The sequence below is a fragment of the Syngnathus acus genome, chromosome 5 (assembly GCF_901709675.1).
Source record: "Syngnathus acus chromosome 5, fSynAcu1.2, whole genome shotgun sequence".
Lineage (NCBI taxonomy): Eukaryota > Metazoa > Chordata > Actinopteri > Syngnathiformes > Syngnathidae > Syngnathus > Syngnathus acus.
Window position 1 is genome coordinate 4,785,915 of NC_051091.1, and position 23,040 is coordinate 4,808,954.

The window sequence follows — 23,040 nt, forward strand, 5'->3', positions numbered from 1 at the left end:
CTTAGTGAACTGCAGCGAGCCTCCACGCTGCTGCTCAGCTAGCTGCCAGCCCACCAGCTGACCGTTTGAGCTGACAGCTCTCTGGCCCAAAGCACAAAGCTGGAGGAGGGCTGACAGCATTAGGATGGTAACCAAGTCTATATATGAGCCACCTACGACATCCATTATGTGTTCTAAGACAAAACATGTCGACTTAATTTTGGAAGGTGACGTCAATCTGCGTGGGACTTATTATGAGTTTTAAAATATATATTTTAAGACATAATGCAAATGTTATCCGGAGGGAGGATGTGGGTGGCTTGTTCAACCACAGACAGTACACCTGATAGATTATTATTAATAGCTGTGTCGTCGTCACTGATATGACAACAGAGGATTATAAAATGCATGTTATGATGTTCTGAACCTCAGCTTAAAGATATTTTCCTGGAATGGACTGCCATGGCTTTTTATTAAGGACCCCTGGTATAGTGCTGCCCTTGGGCAGTTTCCTGATCACACTATCGGACCTTCACAACAAACAGAAGGCCTCACACTAAGCTTAGTGGGTTCCACTGTGCTCACTACTTGACCGGGATGTACTGAAAAGCTTCAAAATGGATTTCATTGTTTCATCTGCCTGTGCTGTGCTCGAGTGTTGTGATCTGTTTTGCCTTGTGCAGAATGCTGTAACTATATGATGTGATAATTACATGCCGTGGCAGACAATAACAGCTGTGAAGAGGGTTAGAGAAGGGTTACATTCGCCATTCATTTCAGTTCACTGCGGCCTTCCTTTCATGACAGTATGTTTTGTTCCTTCACTTTTCACACTTTCATCTCCCAGGAGTCTGTGTGCATTGGCACACTAAGATTGTCTGTAAACGGAGTGCCAGCCTTGCTTGGTAGGAGCTGGAGTAGCTGTTATTCTGGCATTGGCCTGAGTAAAAGCTTGCCTGCTTGTCCAAAGCCTGTCTGAGAAACAATGAGGCTGGGAAGCAAAGACCCCATAGGAATGGGAGGTAGCCAGCATGAAAGGGAGGGGCTGAATATGGATGGAGGAGCTGCTGGGGAGAGAGCAAGACCCAGAGAGGCAAAATATGCACCTCTCGGCAAAGCGACAACACAAACAAACTCCTGCTGTGCTGAGACTAGCCAGGCCTCTCAGCCATGTGACATCCAGAAACATTAGTGCTTCGGGCCCAACTACATATCTAACAAAATTCTTGCCTGTAGCTTATACGATTCAAGACGCAATTAGAATTTAAACTGTTGTGTGTAAAAATAAATACCGTATTTTCCGGACTATAAGGCGCACCTAAAAACCTAAAATTTTCTCAAAAGCCGACAGTGCGCCTTATAGTCCGGTGCGCCTTATATATGGACCAAATTCCTCAATTTAAACTGGCCCGAAGCATTGTGTCATGAAATCAATCATAAGTGGCCCGCTGAAGACTATGACTCATGAATCAAAAACACTATGGATCATTATTTTGTGATTATAAAGTCATTTGTTGCATCTGAAGTTGAAATAGAAAAGATAAAATGGAGAATGATTTGATTTGGATTAAAAATCTGACATGATGCATTAATGGTGCGCCTTATAGTCCGGTGCGCTTTATACAAGGACAAAGTTTTAAAATGGGCCATTCATTGAAGGTGCGCCTTATAGTCCGGAAAATACGGTAAACACAATTAAAATATATTGTCAAATCAGTACAGTACCTCAATAACAAAACTAATTTAAGATTAAAGAATGCCACAATTCTGGTCCTGGTCCATCCAACAAATGTTTGACCTGCAAATCAAAGTAGTTCTTAGTTAATTTTGTTATGAGGAAAACATCACCTTTTAAATGCTCGCATTATGTAGCTATCTGACATTGCTGTATTGGTACTTCTAAATCGAAGATCCCGCAAAACCCCCTTGAGTCAAACACCAGACCAAAAGAACTGCACTAAGGCGTAAAATTAACTAGAGTATAATATACCGGAGGGTGACAGTATGAAAGCTGTTGGGGGGGTAAAAACGCAGTTAGAATCATCAGATACGCCTACATGCATGCATAATGAGCCAAATGAACGAAACGTACGACATTGCGAACTTTAGGTTACACTGATCTGCGAGGAAGCGCTTCAGTATAAACGAGCCGTGAACCCTGCTTTTTTTTATTATTATTATTATTAATCCCATTTCCTTTCAAAGGTTAATTGAAACTCTTGACCCAGAAATGCATCACACATTCTTTACATTCAAGAAAAACACATTAGTCTCACTTCTAGCTAAGCGCAAAATTGCTAGCATAGCATCCTGGCGACATGATGGAGTGGCGTTTCGTTATGTTTGGATCCCACAAGATACTCGAGCATGACTGTGAATTATTGGATTATTCTTCATGTTTCATATTTTTGACAAAACTTTCCCCGAATCACGCCTCGCTCTTCCTTGCCATCGATCAGCATCTCTGTGTGACAGCAGGAAATCACATCATATTACCAGCCATTGGCTAATGTCGTTAGCGGATATTGTTCTGAGGCGAGGCGTGGACTCGTTCAATACGATTAAGCCCTGTGATGAATTTGCCCTGTTATTTGGGGACTGTTAACTGACTACAATGATTGACCTGAACCGCAAATCTTTTGGGCATTTATTGATGTTACACAAGTGTTTTTTTTTCTTTAATGACTGGATTTGGATGATTGTGAGCTTTGTGGCTACGGTGAAGCCTCGAGTTCCACTCAGCGGTGTTTGATGCTGTTTGGGTCCATATTTACAGGTAGCTTAAACACTGAAGCACCGTCGGGGTCTGCTGGGTGATAAATTGAAGGTTTGGAAAAGCAGCAGCATGTTATATGTGTGTGTTTGCTGATCCTGAACTAGCCTCAATCCTAATTGTTTTGGAGTCTGTCAATCAAGCCAAGCTCCTACTCCGTTCCCTGTTAAATTGCGTCACCTCGGGCTATTTTGGCAAAAAATAGAGAGCGTATAAATCAGAGGGCAAAAGAGTGGAGTGATCATTATTAACCTGAACGCAGCCTCCCCTAGTCTCTTTATACAGTCAAAAATAGCTTGTGTAAAAATTCAATGGCCACATGTGTGATTTTGCAATGGTGTTGACCTGTGATTCATATTTCAAAGAGCCAGACTCACAAACGCCCACTGATTGAACCGTGGTGACAGGACAGAAACATCTATAGCAAAGGCAGAACATCAAATTGGAAGTGCAAATAGGCTTCGTGACAACTAAGTATTCATCGTTTATGCTATTTGTGCGCGTTCAAAAATAACACTGTCCAACCTAATACACAGACTTTTGCGCCGACTGTCATTGATCGTGACACTGTTTTCAATTTGTGAATATTTTGCGCCACTCATGAGGTCATGTATGACTAATGATATCATAATTGATTATGTCCATTTTTTTTGTTCGCTAATCCCTCCTACTGCATGTTGTTCCAAAATGTTTGGTCTTTTCACAGTGTGATTAGACTCACTTGTACAGAAACGGAAAACAACTTTGATTCGGTCTGCAGTGTGCTGAAAAGCGGAACTCACGACTGGCCTATAATCTCCGTCACGTCCAACACAGAAGCATTTGGTCCTCACCGCAGGGATGCTCAGGCCCTCGATAGAGCCAATTAGAGCCGGAATCATTTTGCCATTCATGCAACATTTGACATATCCCTGTGGATCTCCTTTTCCCGTCCCCTCTGTCTTCTCTCTCCCTTCTCTACGATTACCTTTTTTTTTTTTCTCAATTAGCTAATATCAAGCTAAGCTCTTTTGCTGCTAAAATGAGTATATAACAAACATTAGTGCACAATACCTTTAGCTCTTCTAGCTTTTCACTCTGTTATTTGGCCAAGATTCAAGGCAATCATTGTAAACACAGTCGGCCATCATTTTGTTCAATGGAGCGGCAGCAAAAGAATGATTACTGTCACTTAATCTATTGTATGCAGAAGGAATATCCTTCTCATTTTGGGGCCAAATAAATGTTTTTCACAAATAGTTTGCTCAGCTCAATCCAATGTGAGTAACCGTTGCCAGGCTTCATCTTTAGTCTTGCGCAATTTGTAATTCCTTCCTTCATCATGTTCCTCACTCGGAGTCAGACGGCGACTCTTCACTTTGACGATATCAAGTAGCGCATTTCAATTTGCAGTCTGACAGAGATTTCACCCGACACCGGGCAGTACACCTTCAAAAGAAGCCAGTGACAGGAAACACAGCCCAGTGTAGGTGCACATCTTAGTGAACGTCTTAATGCACTCAAGTGTTCACTAGCTGCAAAACTCACTAACTTTGCCGTGCCCTCCCACCTGTCTGTCAAATTAGAAATATCAGACGGAGCGTCTCATACTCAAAGACGACTTTCATGTGCTGTCTGGGCTGACTGAGGACAACCTGGCACTTCAAGCAGGTTTCCTCTGAAAACACTAAGGACATCCCATTGCGTCTGTTCCTGCTTTATTGCGTGTACGGCACATGCAGTTTTTTTTTAATTGGTCTAAAATCAAACCGTTGGAAAGCTACAGCACAAAATAATTTGTTGATTTTGTTCCACAAAATGTCAGTCTGTGTTAAACAGTACCTTCGCTCTTGTAGTCATAAAATTTTCACTTAAAGCCGCAATAACTGAGCTCCACCTGTTCTCCATCTGTCAAAACATATTTTAAAATATGTGACAAATGCAGCTAACATGTTTTAACCACAGAGCTCGTGTTAAGCTTCGGAATAATTCGCCACATCACTGCCATTGCAATTTTTATCTCCTACGTGTGATTGTTTCAGCGTCAGCATCCAATTATGTTGACCTGACTCAACTTATTCAAGCTCCTAAAATATCCTTCTCCAGTCCATCATATTGTCAGCTTGCGGGGCAACAAATAATCAATTAAAGAATATTTTATAGATATATGGTAATATTGTCCAGACTGAAGTTGAAGACAGACGAGGGTGGAAATATGACCCAGCACACGTGTCGGGTGATGCAATCTGATACGAAACTTCAATCAGACCTGAGTATGATACAATATACTTACTGTTTTTGCACTGCCTTTTATCTACACCTGCAGTGCAGCGGGCTAATCCTCTTGTGAGATCGATGCAATGCACGGCAAATTACCAAAAGAAAAACTGCGTGGTGTCTTGAGTTTCAAATGAAATGGTCCAAAACCAGCGTGGCGTGTCCACCAGTGGCGCATCCAATGCTGCGATTCAGTTTTCAGCCTTTATTTTTCTTCCCCCACTGATTGAGACTGGCAAACTTGGAGAACTGACAAGGCCTGCTGAGAAATCACTGTGCTGTTTCCACCCTTGAGCTGTCTGCAGGAAAGCTGCATTGATGCGTCTTCCAAAAAAAAAAAAAAAAAAAAAGACAGCAAGTTCGATTTACCGGACAGCATGTACTGTAAGTCGGCGTGATTTGTACGAGTCTAATCGTATTCATTATGAAGTTCAAATAAGCAAAGTCTTTCAAAAAGTGAAGGGGACACGTCCCTGGCGTGTCTACTGCTGCCAAAAACAGGTTCATTTCACACTGAGATGAAGGGACAGACATGTCTTTCAACCTGAATATGCTCTTCCATGCTGAGAACAAGGAGCACTTTGAGTATTCAAGAGTTAGCGAGAGAGAGAGAGAGGGACTAAACATACCGGGAGAAAGCGTGCGATGCAGCGGCCCAGCTTTGTGAGCCATTTGATCACACTGTGCCGTGAGACGGCGGCGGGGCTCGGCGACGCCGACTGCTCGGAGGAAAGCGTCCCGTCGTGCTCGAGACTATTGGCTGCCGCTCTGAGATGATTTGAGGTGACAGCAAATAAGACATTTTGCATAATGCTCATAATGCTTCAACTTTTCATAAGTTCAGCGCGGCATTAAGCTTTGCATTTCAAGTCTTTTAACAATAGTTTTGCCGCAACTCTCAACCATCCAGCTGAGCTGAGGTTGAAAGTGCAATTTATCACAGTTTAAATCTGATGAGTCCCCAATTGAAACATTGGACGATTTGATAGAAAATGTAACAACACAGCGGTAGACCTCCTGAAGTGAAAATTATGTTTTGAATAATGACTTACACAATAGCCGCCTAGCTGTGTTGTGACCCCGTTCGGTCTATACCGAGTACTTGTCGATCACTCCCAATGCCGAAGCCACACTGTACGGAAAACAGACAAAGCTATTTCTCTGAGAATGTTTGCTAATAGTCTCATTGAAATTGAGATTCCACATCTTAACCGGGGGTCATAAACACACAAGCTTTAAAAAAAAAAAAAAAAAAAAGGCAAAAAACAAGCTAGAAAAGGTCAGAGAGCGTTCCGTCTGCCAGTCTCCGAGTCGTCCTTTTTCAAGGTGAGCTCGCCGACACCACCATGATTAAGTGTTTGCTGCGGTATAATTAAATGGTGACCTTTGAACTCAGACGAGACCTCAGATGCATATTAAGATGGCTGCTCTGGATATATTCTTACAAGTTGTAACCCAGACGTGCACTCGCACGTGCGTGCGCGCACACACGGTAGACCGCCTTTTAATCATCACCTTTCCTAAGTCATTAAAGAGCACTCACCAACATCACCTTTTGATTTCTACAGCCCATAAATACAAGGATTATCTAATTTATTTTCAGTTAATTATTAGAAGAACCGTAGAGGTGGAAATAATGAGGACAAGGCTAGAAATGCTCTTCAGGGAGTAATTCAAGGATCTTGGCTTACGTTTGAATGAAGATACGTTTCTTTGGTTTTCTTACCAGAGCTATTAAACGGGTTTATCGAAACACCTGGACCAACAAATAAATATACGGGCCCTTCAATCTACCTCCACTGTATGAAATTCAAAATTTGTACTCACATTTTGTACAATATTCTAAATTTTGCATAGTTAGGCTTGGGACTGAAGAATAAATGTCACCAGATATTTTTAAGTATCAACTAAAGACATCACCAGCACACACAAAAGAAGATGAAGCACGTAGTTAAAGTTACTTTTTAGCTGCCCTTTAAATGTGCTCATCATGTCATAAATTAATGTCGGCATCACTTACATAGTTAATGTCACACGTCCAATTAATTCTCTCCGCCGTTATCCTGTCTTTACCTTTACAATTATAAATTACCACCCAACACTGGCTGATAGATCAAGACTGTGAGCGGCCTTTAAATTTTCAACCAATGTAATCAACGGTAAAAAAAGAAATAGAAAAAAAAAAACAGCCGTTAATCTCAGTCGCAACAGAGGGCAGAGCAAAGGCGATCAATAGCATTATCTCACTTATCTTTGTCTCATTGTGTGATGTATGTAGTCGAGAGTACGGGCCCACAAAACAAGCTCGGTGCATAATTCAACGCCAAACGTAGTTTATCGAGAGATGCGAGGGGGATTGCGGTCCGGCTCCCCATTAGCTCCGCACCGCGCAATGCCTTAACGAGAGATTTAGCGGAATCTATTGTGATGGACGGGATTTGCGACTGACGCCCACGGTTGATATTTATTTACCGAGTGCACAGGAAATACTTTGGTGACATATTATGTGTCATTTGATGTTTCCTGCCTCTGTCCACCACGGTATAGAGTGTCTCCTGCGCACCGCAGATAAATCACTTCCAGCCGGCTTATTACAAGAAATGAAGGAATTCATCATGGTGACAGTCGGCTGTTGCGAGCCTTCATTCTGACTGATTCATTAAGACTGAGAAAAAAAAGTTGTTTGATCGGGAAAATGTCGGTGTTGCTCGCCGCCACCCACTGTTCGAAATGGCCAAAATCATAATGTTTTTTTTTTGTTGTTGTTGTTTTTTATGATTACAAAATATATTCTCATAAACTATTGGGCAAAATGAACAAAAAATGAGCTATTTAATTTGAACACAAAGTAATAAGTAGCACCGGTAATAAAATAAACAAGGTTTTGTATTCTGTGTAGGGAGGGAGAGAAACAATATTTTGTAACCTCATGTGATTTCATTGTTTGCAAATTAGCCATTATTATCATTCTGTTTTGCACGGCTCAGCATCAATACTTTCAAGTTTCATAACTTTCCGTTTTTACTTTTTGAGTGACAGTTTTTTCCGCTTTGATGAGATACTTTACAATGGTTGGTAATAAATCCTCCGCCATGCCGGCGAACAGCACGAGTGATCCCCATGCTCTGTTGTTTATCTTTGAAAAGAGAATTATTAAATAGAAATCCAAGAGCATTAGGAAGGCCTTGTAAAGGCCAACGAGCGGCTCATTCTTTTGAAGGAAAGGATGTTGGGTTTCAGTTAAAGAAAACATTTTGTAAAGCTCAATGATGGACATCCTTTTTCAGCAGTCTTATATATCAATCATCTTTGAGTCCTTTCATCTTTTTTATCTTTTGGCTACATCTGAGAATTTTTCATTATTTAACTGTTTTATTTGTTTTGTAAAGATAAAACTTCCAACTCAATCAGGAATACAACAAAGCTGACAACAATTCAGTTTTAAAACTATAAATTTGGTGTCGATAAACTGACAAGTGTAAAAATGTTAACGTATCTCATCTGTAATGTTTACTATACATACGGTATTTCAAAGTTGATAGCCAGAGGAGGTACTTGCAGTTTAGTAACTTACAAACCTCAAGTCGGAGTTTTTAAAAAACCCAATTACATCACAAACTTCATTTCAACCTCTTTTTTTTTAAACCTTTATTCCCACATCAACAGAAAGTTGTAGCGCCTTCAATACTTTTTGTCTCACCCTGTTTATTTGCTTGATCCAAGACGTCAAGCTGATACAAACCAAGGGCCAAACTCATCGTGCATTGCCAATTTCCACTTGGGATATCAACAAATGAGTCCAAAAAGGCCACATGCCAAAAGTGAAGGTTATTCACTAACTTAAACTCAAAAGCAAAGCAGGAAAATCTACTTTTGCTTCTACTTCTCAGGAATCCATTCATATGAATTGTTCTCTATTGTGAAAACAGGAATGGAATGAACTATAAGTACCCAGAAGTCATACATTAGATAAGAATGTCAAAAGGGAGCTACTTTGGATTTTCTTCTCTGAGCAGCCATCTGTTGCCGAGCCTTGCGTGCAGCTCTATTTGATTTGTAAGTGTGAAGCAGCTTGCAATAATGTCATAACAAAGTATTCTATTTCGAGTCCATAGGTGTTTGGGTAATAAAGTGAACATTAATGTACAAATGACCTCATTACGGAGTTATTAAAAAAAAATGTGTGAGGAAAATAAAAAAAATGTCAAGACAACTTTTAGTCACCATCTAGGAGCATGGACGGGTGGACGGGTGGACTGGTAGACGGATGGATGGATGGATGGATGAGGTCGGGCAGACAACTATGGTAGGAGATGGAAGGAGACCCGGTGCTCTTCATTGCCCGTCTAGACAGGCTGTCTGGTTGTCATGAGACAATCACTTATCTCCCAATCGCCATTCGGAATGTAAGCAGCAGCACCTCACTGGCACTGAACAGTGAAATGAAGTCGCAAACCACTCTGACAAAGTAAAAATGGATACCCTGCTGCTTTTGGCACTTCATTGGTTCAAGTGTATCTTTTTCTAATTTGATGCACTGTTTGGAGGTGATGCTTAACAATCGGTGAATAAAAAGTAGAAGGTTATGCTTGCTTTGGAAATTGAATACAAACATATTTTTTTGATGATGAAATATTAACCCAATCAAGAGATTGATGTTACTTGTACGCTCTTGTTCGACCCTTCTCGACTCTCTCTTGGCATTCACACAGAGTTCAAGCCCGCTTTGACGTTCAGCCGTATTATTTCCCAGTCCACCCTGCTGGCATTGATTGAATTTACAAGTGTGTAGGAGCAAGATCCAGGTTTTTATTTCATTGTAACTTTTTGGGTTCTCAAATTAAATTAGAAGTACAAAAACTGTCAATATTTCAGTTGGGCTCATATTCAATAATTAGTCATAAGTCCCTTTTCTTATCTGTTTTAATATAAAGATGAAAATAACGACTCCTTTGAAATAATAGTTTCATTGAAAATTCTTCACAACCCAGAATGAAGCATGAAAAACTCAACCAAAACTGCAACCTCATAGGGGAGGAAATGTCATTGTCTTTGTCACGTCTGTTGGGATGTGAGATGGATTCTTTGTGATGATAAAGTCATCAATCATCCCTTGAATGAATCCTCTCACACATTCTTGTGGTGCAAGCAATGGAGCGGCCTCATTTTTCTCCATTGTAGCCTCAATTGAAAGAGATGAGACAGAGACTCTCGTGTTACCGCATCGAGATATTATCTCCCGCTTAAAAGCTTATCAAGCCGACATTAATGACACTGACTGACTGTTTTATATTTTGATGGATATCAATGTGAGTGGGCTGATTTTCTTTTTTTTACACCTTTCTCCAATCTTGGTAATACAACCCATTCACAGACCATAACACTGCGAAGCAACTCGGCCCCAGCTCGTCTCTATTAACGTCATTTGTCATAGCCATGGTTCTTTCCCACAGGTAGAGAAATTGGTTTTAAAAAAAAAAAAAACAATTCCAGCACACTGTGACATACAATATCAAAATAGATTATCATTGTCCGATGTCAACTAGCTCACGGTTAAGCAGTTGTACATTGCTGTACTCTCAATAGCTTCCATTCCAGGTCCCAATAGGACTGCAGAATTCTATTTACAACGCAATACGTCTTTATTTATATGGCGCTTTCACGAGACCTGTAGCGGTAACAAAACGCTTTACAGAACATAACTATTCGGACCGACGTACATGCCGTGTTGTGGTTATAAGGATTCACGTTGGCAATCAATAATCAAGAGTATCCTTCACTCTGAGGATATTCCATCTATTCATTATGGTTTCCTAGGCCTTCTTTTTTTTTTCCCCTCAGTCAGCGTTCACCTCTCCTTGCCGCAACCAAGAACAAGGTCGCTCTCGAAATGTCACATTTGACACGACCACTTCTCCGTGTTTGGCTCACAAATTTTTCGATCTCTCACTTGGACTGATCATCTTGCGGAAGAGAGCCTTCAGTAAAGTGATCGATACCATATCTGCTCATGAATGCATCATTGAAAAGCCAATATCCATGTTAATAAGGGGGAAAGTGAGCTGTTTGGAAGAAGAGAAAAGAGGCAGCCAAAGGTGCAACGTGTGCAAGAAGTGTCAGCTTTTTGTAGTCTTGACACACTGGTGGCCAGAAACCAAATGGACTTGCAATCACATGGGGAAGCTTGAGTGGACAGATAATCAAGGCACAAGTGGAAGGTTTTTATACTACTTGTCTTGATGATATGTCAGAACGATGAAACTGGAGCCGAGCCATGATTCCGATTGAAGAAGCAACAAACAGGCCGAAGCCAAACGGCAAATTGAAATAGTGGGCCGAGGAAGTATGAAGAAGCTACAATGGAGAACGGTTGTGGCAGGTTTGTGGGCAATTTGATTATGGTGATGAGGTGCAAATGGAGCAAATGTGGCTCGGCACACCTGTCTCCATTTGCTCGGACACTCCCGCAAAATAGAGAGAAAGAGAGAGAGAGCTACTGGACTGTGGAGCGTTTCGTAGAGGGAGGATGTTGAGGCCATATGCAGTATTTCGGGCCAGTGACCCAACTCTCGTACCTCCAAAATCATAGATTTCTTTTTAAATATTATATTATTCTAAACTATTATGAATATTATCTCTTAATGTATACCGTATTTTCCAGACTATAAGGCGCACCAGACTATAAGGCGCACCTTCAATGAATGGCCCATTTTAAAACTTTGTCCTTATATATATATAAGGCGCACCGGGCTATAAGGCGCACCATTAATGGATCATGTCAGATTTTTAATCCAAATCAAATCATTCTCCATTTTATCTTTTTTATTTCAACTTCAGACGCAACAAATTACTTTATAATCACAAAATAATGATCCATAGTCATTTTGATTCATGATTCATAGTCTTCAGCGGGCCACTTATGATTGATTTCATGACACAATGCTTCAGGCCAGTGTAGGTTTAGGAATATTGTCCATATATAAGGCGCACCGGACTATAAGGCGCACTGTCGGCTTTTGAGAAATTTCTGGGTTTTTAGGTGCGCCTTATAGTCCGGAAAATACGGTATTATATTTTTTATAAATATTAATATAACGTGCAAATGTGTAGTTCTGAGTTGCCAAGTTGTTGCATTAAATTGTTTCTAACCAACCCACCCCCTCACCCCTCCCCTCATTGTTTGCGGCGAGGCCTCCAAACCCGATTTTCACACTGCTATTTAGAGTAGTAATATTTTTTAACATCTGTGTTTTCACCGGCCACGCCCACAGCATTTTAGAGTGGACAGAGCGAGTCGGGTTTTTTTTTTTCCACAGATGTGTGCTTCACTATTTGAGTGTATGCATTGTTAGCAAATGCCCCCCAATGTGAGTATAATGACATTTACAGAATGGAATTCATCTGTTTACCACTTCATTTTAGCGTATATTGGCTATAGCACACGCTCTGTGCAGCAAATTGTACAACAGCTCTGCATACATTTTTAATGTGATATTATATGTAATGATAGTTGTCAGCCGATGCATTATTCACAATACACAATGTCGTAATCCACCTCGTCCGATCCTAAATGTCTCACTTTTAGAGCCGTTGTAATAGTCGTGACCATCATCTGTATGTCAATACTTATTTGCGCTTGCTTCCCCCCCCCCAGTAAATATTCCAGTCATGTCGGTTTTTATTTTTACAGCCCAGTATTCCAAATTTACAGTGGATGGCACGGTGGACTTTATGACCTCCCCTGTTGCTAGAATCTCGATTCTGGAAAAGGAAACACCCCCCCAAAGACATGGGGGTCATAAATGTCTGATAATAGCAAAGTCTGCATCACAGCAAACTATCAAATATCTTGTTAGAACTTTATTTGCGGCTCTTTTGAAAAACTTTCAGCACGTCCACCTTTTGGTGGAAATGGAAGAATGAAAGAATCAAGCATGGTAATGGAGCAGTTCTCTTCAACACAATGCCAATTTCTAAAGGGTATTCAATGGCGTCATTCAAACGGGCAGTTTGGGTTCTTTCAAATGGACAATTTAGCTGCTCATTTCGCCATCCAGCGCTCTTTTACAGTGCGCAGTGACCTGTGTCATATGGACGTTGGATAGAGTTCAGGCCATGCCAACCAGACGATGGGGTGCAGTAAAGATGTGGAGGCGCCCGCTTGTACATTTGGCATACAAATGTTTGTGTGCTATTGTGACGACATAATGGAGTGAGAGAGGGTTGAAATGAAATGTGAGATGTGATTCATCAAAGCATTTGCCACGTTATATCATTTACGTGACATTGTATCAAATTATTTAGTCCGACACTATTTCTTGCTTCAGCTTCCTGTCATGTGCAAGTTTTCGCTCTTTCCTGCAGCTTCATCTTGAATATGCAACATAGTATCACTGCCACGCTCGTACAAGAATATCTGTACACCTGAAGACCATCGAAGTAGGTTACATCCTGCATATATTAACTATAATCACCATCTTTTTCCATTTGTGTGTGTGTGGGGGGGTAGCTTCAGAGAACTTTTAATGTGTTTTCTCCAAAGTAGTGACTTGTTTTTGTATGTCTGCCAGCTATTTGTTGTCACTACTTTTCTAAATCACCACAAATGTAATAAAAGTTAGAATTAAGATTTGAGCTGTGAGTACCACCACTTCTAACAGTCATTCACAAGACTTGATCTTGGCAGTGGGTCCACTTGCCATGGGCCTGAATGAGTCCATGACACAGAGTGTTATATATGCCGGGGTATTACAGAGCCCTTCTTAATCCGCTTTGTCACGCTGTTCCCTCCGGACTGGGGTAATTTCATGGTGCTGAACTGGTATTGATAGGGCTTTGGTAAATGAGGCACGCTGCAATCGTTAACTTTAATAACCATAAAGATGTGAGCAATGGAGTCACATTGGCCCGCAAGAGGAAGCCCATACAGGTGATTAAGAATCGACCTGGGCTGTAGTCCACGTGGCCTTACATCTCTTATTCATACTAATCAAATTACCTGTAAAAGACTTCCGCACAATCATTTCCAGTGTTACTTCTGCCTAATTATTTGCCTACTCAATAAACTGGAGCTAATTTTGATGTTTCCATTGAACAAAACAAAACACAAAAAAAACAAGCAAAATCTTCATGACTCAACGGACTCCTCCCCTCTCTGACTTGCACTTCCTGTAGACCCAAATCCACCAAAATCATGTCACACCACCTGCGCCACAATTTATACCTGCTTTTAGCTAGTTTAAAGTCGAGACAACTTTGATTATTCTTATACTACCAGAATTGTTGCCAATAATTAATCATCCTTCCTTCCTGATAACAATTTGAATAGTTTTAATGTGATGCACCAGTAGTTGCAAATTGAAATATCCTCGCCGGTCAATGCGATTTGCGTTTCTATCTGCTATATCTGGAGTACAATTAGCATACACGGAAATAGCAGTAGCTGGCCTTCAACACCGAAATGTCATATACATTCTTTAAACCCCCCCCCTTTTACATAATTTCAGAAGAGATGAGTGTCAAACATCATAGAAGCACAGATAAATCTGAAATATCCACGGTGGTCTATTTCTACTCCTCCCAGGGATTTATCTTCCTACACGATACATTTTAACTGCTACTGTTACACAAGTCGGCATCTCTAAATGAGGATTGTGTAATTCCTGATAAAATATACATTCGTAACAGCTGCCAAGAGGAGGAACATGAAAAGTTGTTTTCTGGCACTGCCTGCAAGGTCCTCATTTGGAATAGACTCAGCAAAGCTTTGTAGCATGTTTAAACATTATCCTAAGTAATCGGGGGGGAGTGCTCTTGAAGTTCCAACCAAGTAATGAAAAGATAAATTCTTATGCGCATCATTAAACATATGTGCAGCGGGACCATGGGCACAAAGCCACTGATTCATTTATCCCGATGGATTTTTCCTTTTTTTTCCCCTCCCTTCGTTATATAATGTATATTTAAAATTGTAAACCAGTACAATAATACTGAACTTTAATTGCCCTTTTTGGTACACATTTCATCGCATCTTTATTTTCTTCCCTGTTGGGAACTCTGAGTTTACCAGCACATCATTTTCAGCGCTCATTTTGTATGCGGCACCGATTCTGCCCCCTGATGCAAACTTTGCACCCATTGCACGATAACGAAGTAAGTGGCTGTTATGGCTTCACAATAAATAATTCGGATATAACTTGGAGTGGGTGGAGAGTGGACTCAGCCGCGTTTGGCAATTTAGTTTGATTGAATTACATACATAGACAAACACACACGCGTATATATGTCTATATGTGTGTGTGTGTATACAGTGTATATATAATGTGTGTATATATAGACATATAGTATATAGTAGTGATCCAGATGCAGATGGAATTACAAAGGCCATTCAAGCAAAACACAAGCTTGATGTTTGAAGCAGCATCTGCACGGTTTGAAAAACAAAACCAAGAAACTCAGCTTGCAGGTGGAATCGTTTCATTTTCACATGAGTGCACACCAATTAAGTTGTTTAAAATTAGTTCTTGGGGGTCTGTAGTTTTCCTCACTGCTCTGTTTATTCCCTTGGCTATACACTATGTTAATATTTTGATAACTGAGTGATAAAAGCTGTGAAGAAGCGAAGATGGCAGAAAAATGCTAGCTGCTGAGCTCTTGGCCACGGAACATATTGTTGATTCTGATGCCAATTATTCAGAATTCCTTTTTCAAGCACTTTCGAAAATGAGATGATAAACAATTTTTTATTTTTTTTTATTTTACCCTGTGACGAATGCAAAACCATCATTTTTAAATGCTGCTAATTTGGAGTTGTCTCTTCAACGATGATACTGGATTATTTCTGTTTGCACGTCACCTCTTATTGCAACAATTTTTTAAATACAAAGAATTCATGACATGACCGATTGCTCTTCCTCTCCGACACCCGCTCCCAAGATTTACAAGCTTTTCTCATTAACAGTTTTTAATTGGCTGTTGGACTAAGCTGAAAACAATGAGGCATTGATCTTCTTAAACATAATCACCTCATCCAGTCATTCAATGGCTGCTGTCACTGAGGGCCACCGAGAGAAAAATGACCAGCCAATGGCCCCATCGATGCCCTTCACTTCCCCTCAGTAAAGTCTGGAGTGCAAAGCCACCCACTCCATCTTAACAGGTTGGCTTAACCCCTTTTGCTGTCTCATAGGCTCAGAGGACAGCATCCATCACAGCACGCGCACTCACGTGGCGTGACAGCCTAAACAGCGAGCAATTAGCGCTGAACAGTAAGCAGCAGAATAAAAACAAATATTCCAAATGATGTCACAGGGTGTCAAATAACCAAACCAATGAGCATCAAACAGCTGCAGCTTAACAACAATAAAGTGTTTGACAAGATAAGACAAAAATATACATGATCTTTCTTTTTAACTTTCCTATTAGGGTCATTCACAAGTCAACAGATCTGTAAAGCAAAAACTTTTGATTCGATCTCATCAGATTGTACAACATGTTGGTGCTGGTGAGATTCAATAAAAACATTTCCCATAACACAATAAACGCAGTAAAATCTTAAAGTTTAGTAGCCACTCTTTAAAAAAAAAAAAAAAAAAAAAAAAACGCTACCTCTTCAGCCTCCCCTATAATATATGTGGCGCTTTGGAATTGATTAAAACAATTTTAATTGATTTCTGTCACAATGCTTACATCTTTAATTCGTTATGTATATATGGAATTCTCCAAAGTCCCCCAACGGCGTGTTGATTTGCTGCTCAGATGTATTCTTTCATATTAATCAAGAGAAAATATTTTAATGAACAACAAATGTCCTTGTGTGACATTTACAGGTCAGAATGTGTCTCGAACGACAACAGCGCGAATGTAAAGAGAATTTAATTGATTGGGGAATAAGGGATGTCTGTTGTCTGTTGTCCGTTGCCTACACGTGTGTGTGGTGCTAATCAGCAAAGCATCCCTCGAAAGTTTCTCAGATGTAAGCTTTTGCGGCGGTTGTGATGCAACGTAAACTCCCCGTTTACTCAGCTTTGACTGAAAAGTGAGCACGCAGGTCAAAGGGCCACCAGCAAAATATTCAACAAGCCACCACATGACGGGCTTTGGGGTTTTAGCACACTCATGGGAGTTTTTTTGTCCCTCTTCTACTTTAAGAGTCCGTGTTGTGCCTTGTCCTGCCCGAAAATGCCAAACAAGCATTGAGAGAGGTGCATTAATAGTGCATGACGCAGCCAGCAGTCCAGCGCGACTGCAAATGTTTGCCTCGTAATCCAAGATTCCACGGCCTTTGGTCTGACCACACAAGACATTGATGGAAATGGGAGAAAAAAAACTCACCCAACTTGTGTAATTCCTCTCAAACATTTGAAGAGCCAATTTCAGCCCCCCAAAAAAAACACACACTGCTTGTTGTGGAGTATAAATGGATCTTTTCACTGCAAGAGCGAGTAAGATACAAACATTTTGGTTTCTGCTGTTTGTTGACCTTCCCCTAATCTGTATGCGTCTCAGTCTGTAGCTCGCAGAGGGCACATGTAAGATCCTGTTATTCTTCCCTCTTTTCTTCTCCTATCCTGGGATGGCTTCCACTTTAATTGTTGGACGCAGGTGTCTGTTGCAGTGGCTGTCAAGAAAAGATAAAGAGTTTTTCCCGGGGCGCAAGGAAAGGGGAGTGCATTGATGGAGGGCCTCTCTCCTGCAGCTCCGCTGGCCGCATTAGCCCGTCGCTTTATAATTGTGTGAAGGGGGCACTTCCAGTGGCTCCCTCATTACTCACTGGCGTGGTCGCTACCTGGCAGGCAGACACACCTCGTCCTCTAGCGCTCTCTCACTTCTTCCAGGATGTCCCTCACCTCCATCAGTCCTTCCCATGGGGCAATCCCCCCCTGTATTGTTATTTTGACCCAGAACCCCCATTGGCAGAAATCGCCTTTTCTTCTCAAAATATATTTTCTGACATTCTCCTTTATCAGCCAGCATACTATTGTACTGCCTTCATGCTGAGTGATGTCACCCATGCCTTGGAGTTAATGTTACAGTCTGCTATTCAACCTCAGAGGTTTCAGTGCAGCAGTATGATTACATTTTGGTGGCATGTTTATATTTTATTTTATAACAAGGAGGTGTAATTGTTTGTTGTCCATTTTTTTCCACAGAGGGCGGTACGTGTGAGGTGATCGCAGCCCACAGATGCTGTAACAAGAATCGCATCGAGGAACGCTCTCAGACCGTCAAGTGCTCCTGTTTACCGGGAAAAGTGGCAGGAACAACACGCAACAAACCTTCCTGTGTGGATGGTGAGCAACAATATTTCGCACTTTTCAGAAATTACACAAATGTGTGACAAGCTAAGCTCTTTGAGTGTTCTGAAATGACTCACTTGATAACAACACTCCACACTTCCAAATAAATAAAAGACATGAGAAGATGATAAATAAGTGCATGCTGTTTGAAAAAGTAAAATAAAAACTATAAAATACTAAAAGAATAAATAAATAAATACATTTACTACCCCCATGTCAAGATGGTTAGAATACTCAAATAAAAAAAAGGTGAATACTATTATGCATTTCCCATTTTTTTCCACTCTATTCTAATAATAGTCAGAAAGAGATTCTGTGCTCCTGGGCATCAAGTGGTTGATCCAGCGTTTGTGAACACCTGAGCAAGGAGCGTGTTGCAGAGCACATGGCCCACGGCAGATCAGGCTGATGGAAATGAATAACTAATAAACAAGTCAGAGAAGCTTCAGGCTAGTGCACCTGAATTACCTCAGCTGAGGAAAACAATCAGGCTCAGGCACTTTTGTGGGGAGAAGTAAAAGCAGGGAGGGACTCGCAAACCTACTGCGATAGAACTGTGAGGCCCTCTTTCTGCCACAAAACTCACCAACCGCAATCTTTTGACCTCAACTCCAGCAGGATGTTAAAATATTTACCTTGGTGAAAGAAAGATGCAAAAAATGTAAAACATCAAGCAGGCACATTGTTATTTTTGTTTGAATAGGTCAAACAAAAGTGATGAATCAGGCTCCCTGGGCCTTGAATCTTTTCTGGGGGAGGAATTTGGTTGAACAAGGTATGCAGCAGTTTTTACCTCCCCTGTTGAACAATTAGTGAATAAAAAAATAGATTTTTTTTTTCTCGCTTACCTGGCAAAAACTTCACTTGAAAAGGAGAACCGAACGGTTGGAAGCCAATTGATCATAAGTGTGTAAGCGATCTCACTCTGTGAGTCTTTAACATTCAGTGGAAGATGATGAAAACAGCACATGCATGCTGAGTGAAATCTCTTCACCGATTCATGCAAGTCAAAAAACTGATGCGTGACGTGCCCCAGATGAACATCGCAACAATTTACTCTCAGTACAATTCTGCAAAAACGGTACTGTCACGATACGATTTTTTTTCATGACCATCTTAAATAAAAAATAATTGACTCATTGAACATGGGAATTTGAGACTACAGGATATGCTGCAGACTTGCAAAAAAAATCTCATTCTGTTTCAAATAGAAGTTAGGTCAAATTAAGAGTACCTCCATAGATTCAGGCACAAAAGTAGAAGCTGTTGTTAACACATATCGCCTCAGTGGGTCCCTGATGGCCACCACTCCCCAGGTATTAGCAGTAGTAAGACGAGAAAACAAAGCTAGGATGCAACAACGACTTATTTCTAAGTCTCTCATCGACTTAGGACCTCATCTTCCTGTTCCCATGTGAGCAGTTCTCTGAATTCAGTGTGCTTTGATTACTCAACCAGCTCAGGGTCTGTCATTGACAATTGGCTCTGTTGCGGCCTCTCTCAGCATTCGCGCACAATTTCTTGGTGAGCTGCAAATGCTTGTTTCGGTTGAGATTGAAGCTTTTTGGCTGAAGATAGAGAGATGTGACGACAGCGTGTGCGGGAAGGCGTCACGCTCAGTAGGGGTCTGCTGTCAGATTATCCCTGTAGTGGGAATTGATTATTAGCTTTGACAGGGAGAACTATGTCCCAGTTATGTCACAGCCAACGAGGCTCTTAGTGAAGAACATCCCTTTTAACAAGTCAAACGCTCATATCTCCGCAGCCTCGCTCGTCATCGCACTTATCCCCGGTGGATGTGAAGTTTAAGCCCCCAGCCATAGTTTGGACACCACCAAAAAGGTGAAAATTGCAAACACGCACGCATATTAATCTCGAGCACAGGCTGGCGGATGTCCTCACAAGACACTCGCTACCCCGGCCATGTTGTCATGTCGCTGCCGTAGCAGCAAACTCGCAACAAGAGGCGCATGCAGATGCCCGCTCATCGCTGATCACTGATGGGGAATGAACCCTTCTGTTGTGCCGCGGGTGCATATAGCCGAGCATGACAGGTTGTCATGGTACATTTAAGATACATCCGGGGGCGGGGGGCGGAGCGGGGGTAGCGAGGGGACACACATGGATGGCAAGTGAAAGAAGGAAAGGGAAATGCTATGAATATTACACTGCTGGTCAAACAGATGGTGAAATGTTTGCCTGCAGTACAATAGAATGTGGAGGACCAGCTCCAAAATATTTGTATTTGATCTAATTGTGCGTGGCATTGTTTGACTAATAAAGCCACTCCATGCTTTGGATGGTTCAAATGACTTCTTGTACTTGTTTACAGTTTGGAATATTCCAAAATAATAGCACCAGGAATAAATGTTCAATTGAGTCAATCTTCAAAATCTGAAATGAACAGAATGAGCCCATTATGAGCTTCAAATGGTATCATTAATAATTTAGAAGGATTGTCTCACATGACGTCCGCCACTTTCACAAGCGCCGTGCTGATTTGTCTGCCCACCTTCTGGATCCAATACATCAATATTGTTTTGCGCCTCAAATTAGACCTGCTCTATGAGTGTCTATATTCTAGTCGGTGACCTAAACTACTGCATGAAAATGACAAAGCACCTGCTACTTTCTGTCACCAAGTTCTCACATGCCTTGGGAATGGAAAACCAAAGTTACCTTGGATTTATTTTGATTTTCTTTCATCAGGTAGAGCCAATTGCTTGACTTACTCCCAGTGCAGGATTGTCACGTTACATCAGTGGCACGTATAATGGCTTGTGCACTTTTATATGTAAATTAATCTCCACCGATGGAAAAAAAAAAAAAATCAAGCGGAAGAAAAAAAAAACATTTTTTCAGATCTTTTTTGCAGCCATTCATTGAAAGGATGTCAACCATGCTCTCAGCGTCGTGCCAAGTTAAAAAGACATTAACTATTCATTAAACCCACGGTCACGTCGTCCCATTTTGACACATACAGAAATCAATTCTCCTCGTCACACATCACGATGTTCAAACATTCCACTACCTGGCAGGGAGGAACGTGCGACACGCTTCCATCCATCGCAGCTCTGCTCTGCCGCCATTCATCTGACGGATGCACTTGTGAAAGGTTCTCATCTATTCATGTTTATCAATTGAAGTCGCACACTCGCTTGTTTTGTCCGACAAAGCGACCCGCAACTGAACATCTTGAATCAAACGCTTGTTTCTTTTTTATCTGTGTATTCCGAGGCCCATGCATCTTGTTTGTACACGACTTGTCCGGATGTATTAATGCCTGATCCTGCCAGATCCAGACAGCCACAGCATTCCAAGACATTATTTTGATTCCAGCTTTCAAGATCAGCTTAGAAGCAGCCACAAAAACGGAAAACAGTAGCAGCACATTGAAAGAGAGCGAAAGCATATATTTGACAAGACCTTTCTTTTTCTTTTTTTTTACATTTTAAATAATAACCATATTTCAGGGTGAATCGCTCTAATTTCAAAGCTTCCCTGTCCAACTTGTTTCCATTTTTTTCCCATAGACAAGTGACGTAATTTGTCAACATTTCAATTTGTGTACTTTCTGCAGACCATTAAAATTGTGTGGCATTTTCACTAAATGTCAGTATATTGTATTAGAGGACAATTAAAGAGTTCATAATTAAATTACTAATTGGCCATCAAAATGTCTCTTTTACTTTCATGACCCTAAAATGATTACATTAAATGCCAACGTGTTGTTAACAACATTCTGATTAGATAAACTCCCCTCTGAGCCACAATAAGAGGAGCTTGATTATGAACAATGAAAAAAATGGCAATAATGTTTAAAAAATGTTGAGTTCAATATTTTTATTAGACCGGTAAATATTGTTTTATATACACGGTCAGTTTTTTCAGCATTTCTGCAACCAGATTCACCTCAACAAGATTCGAGTGTTAAAATATGTGTGGATCAAATAATATCGATTGAAATATTTTCTTTCCTTGTAGCAAATACACATCAGCAACTGTGTTTTATTGCCTTGGAGTTGCATTTTTCAGTGATTTTATATGAACACATCACCTTATTATGACTTCAAAATGTTTTGGGCTCGGCAGATTAAACAAAAATGATATGCGGTCAACACACGACCTTTTGCTCAAGCAAGCGAACATCATTGTGCAGCAAACCATCCTTAGGTTCACCTGACATTTCCTCCAGTAATGTTCTGAAAAATAATATATTGCTGACTGGAGCCCTCACAAACCACGTTAACAAGTTTTGCCGCAGTATCCATTGGTTGGTTTTACATTGGCGTGGTCCTGTAAAAATAAAACTTCATATACATGAAACCCACGTTCAGGTTTTCACAGTCTTTCAATTTTAGAACCACAAGTTCCTTTTTCCATCCTTGCATTTTCATCTAAAGCAAGTTTCCATATATAATTACTATATAGCATAAAGAGTTGTTTTCCATCTCAAGTCAAATTAGGATTCACATTGTGAAATGGAAACGTCCCAAAGTTCCCTTTGCGTTCCCTTGAGAAGAGCAGCAACATCAGTAACATTTAATGCGATGATGAAACACTTTTCCTCAAGCTGTCTGCAATTTTTATTCCTAACAAGAACATCCTGCATATGGTTGCTTTTGCACCTCCTAAACAGCTGAATGAGTGTTGCTGTCAATTATTTTTTATTTTTTTCCAGGAAATATGGTGAGAAAAACACATTGGATGATGGAGCAACACGTGCTAATTAGC

The 23,040-nt window shown here is 40.8% G+C and overlaps 1 protein-coding gene across 2 annotated transcripts in view; it reads left to right on the top strand.

The window, feature by feature from the left end:
• The window catches only part of LOC119122923 (chemokine-like protein TAFA-1), a 70,927-nt gene that overhangs the window by 41,047 nt on the left and 6,840 nt on the right, over positions 1-23,040 (top strand). For both annotated transcript variants that reach the window (XM_037251617.1, XM_037251616.1), the window contains exon 3: positions 18,160-18,300. In XM_037251617.1, the coding sequence (XP_037107512.1) occupies positions 18,160-18,300 (141 nt within the window). The remainder of the gene's footprint in view (positions 1-18,159; positions 18,301-23,040) is intronic.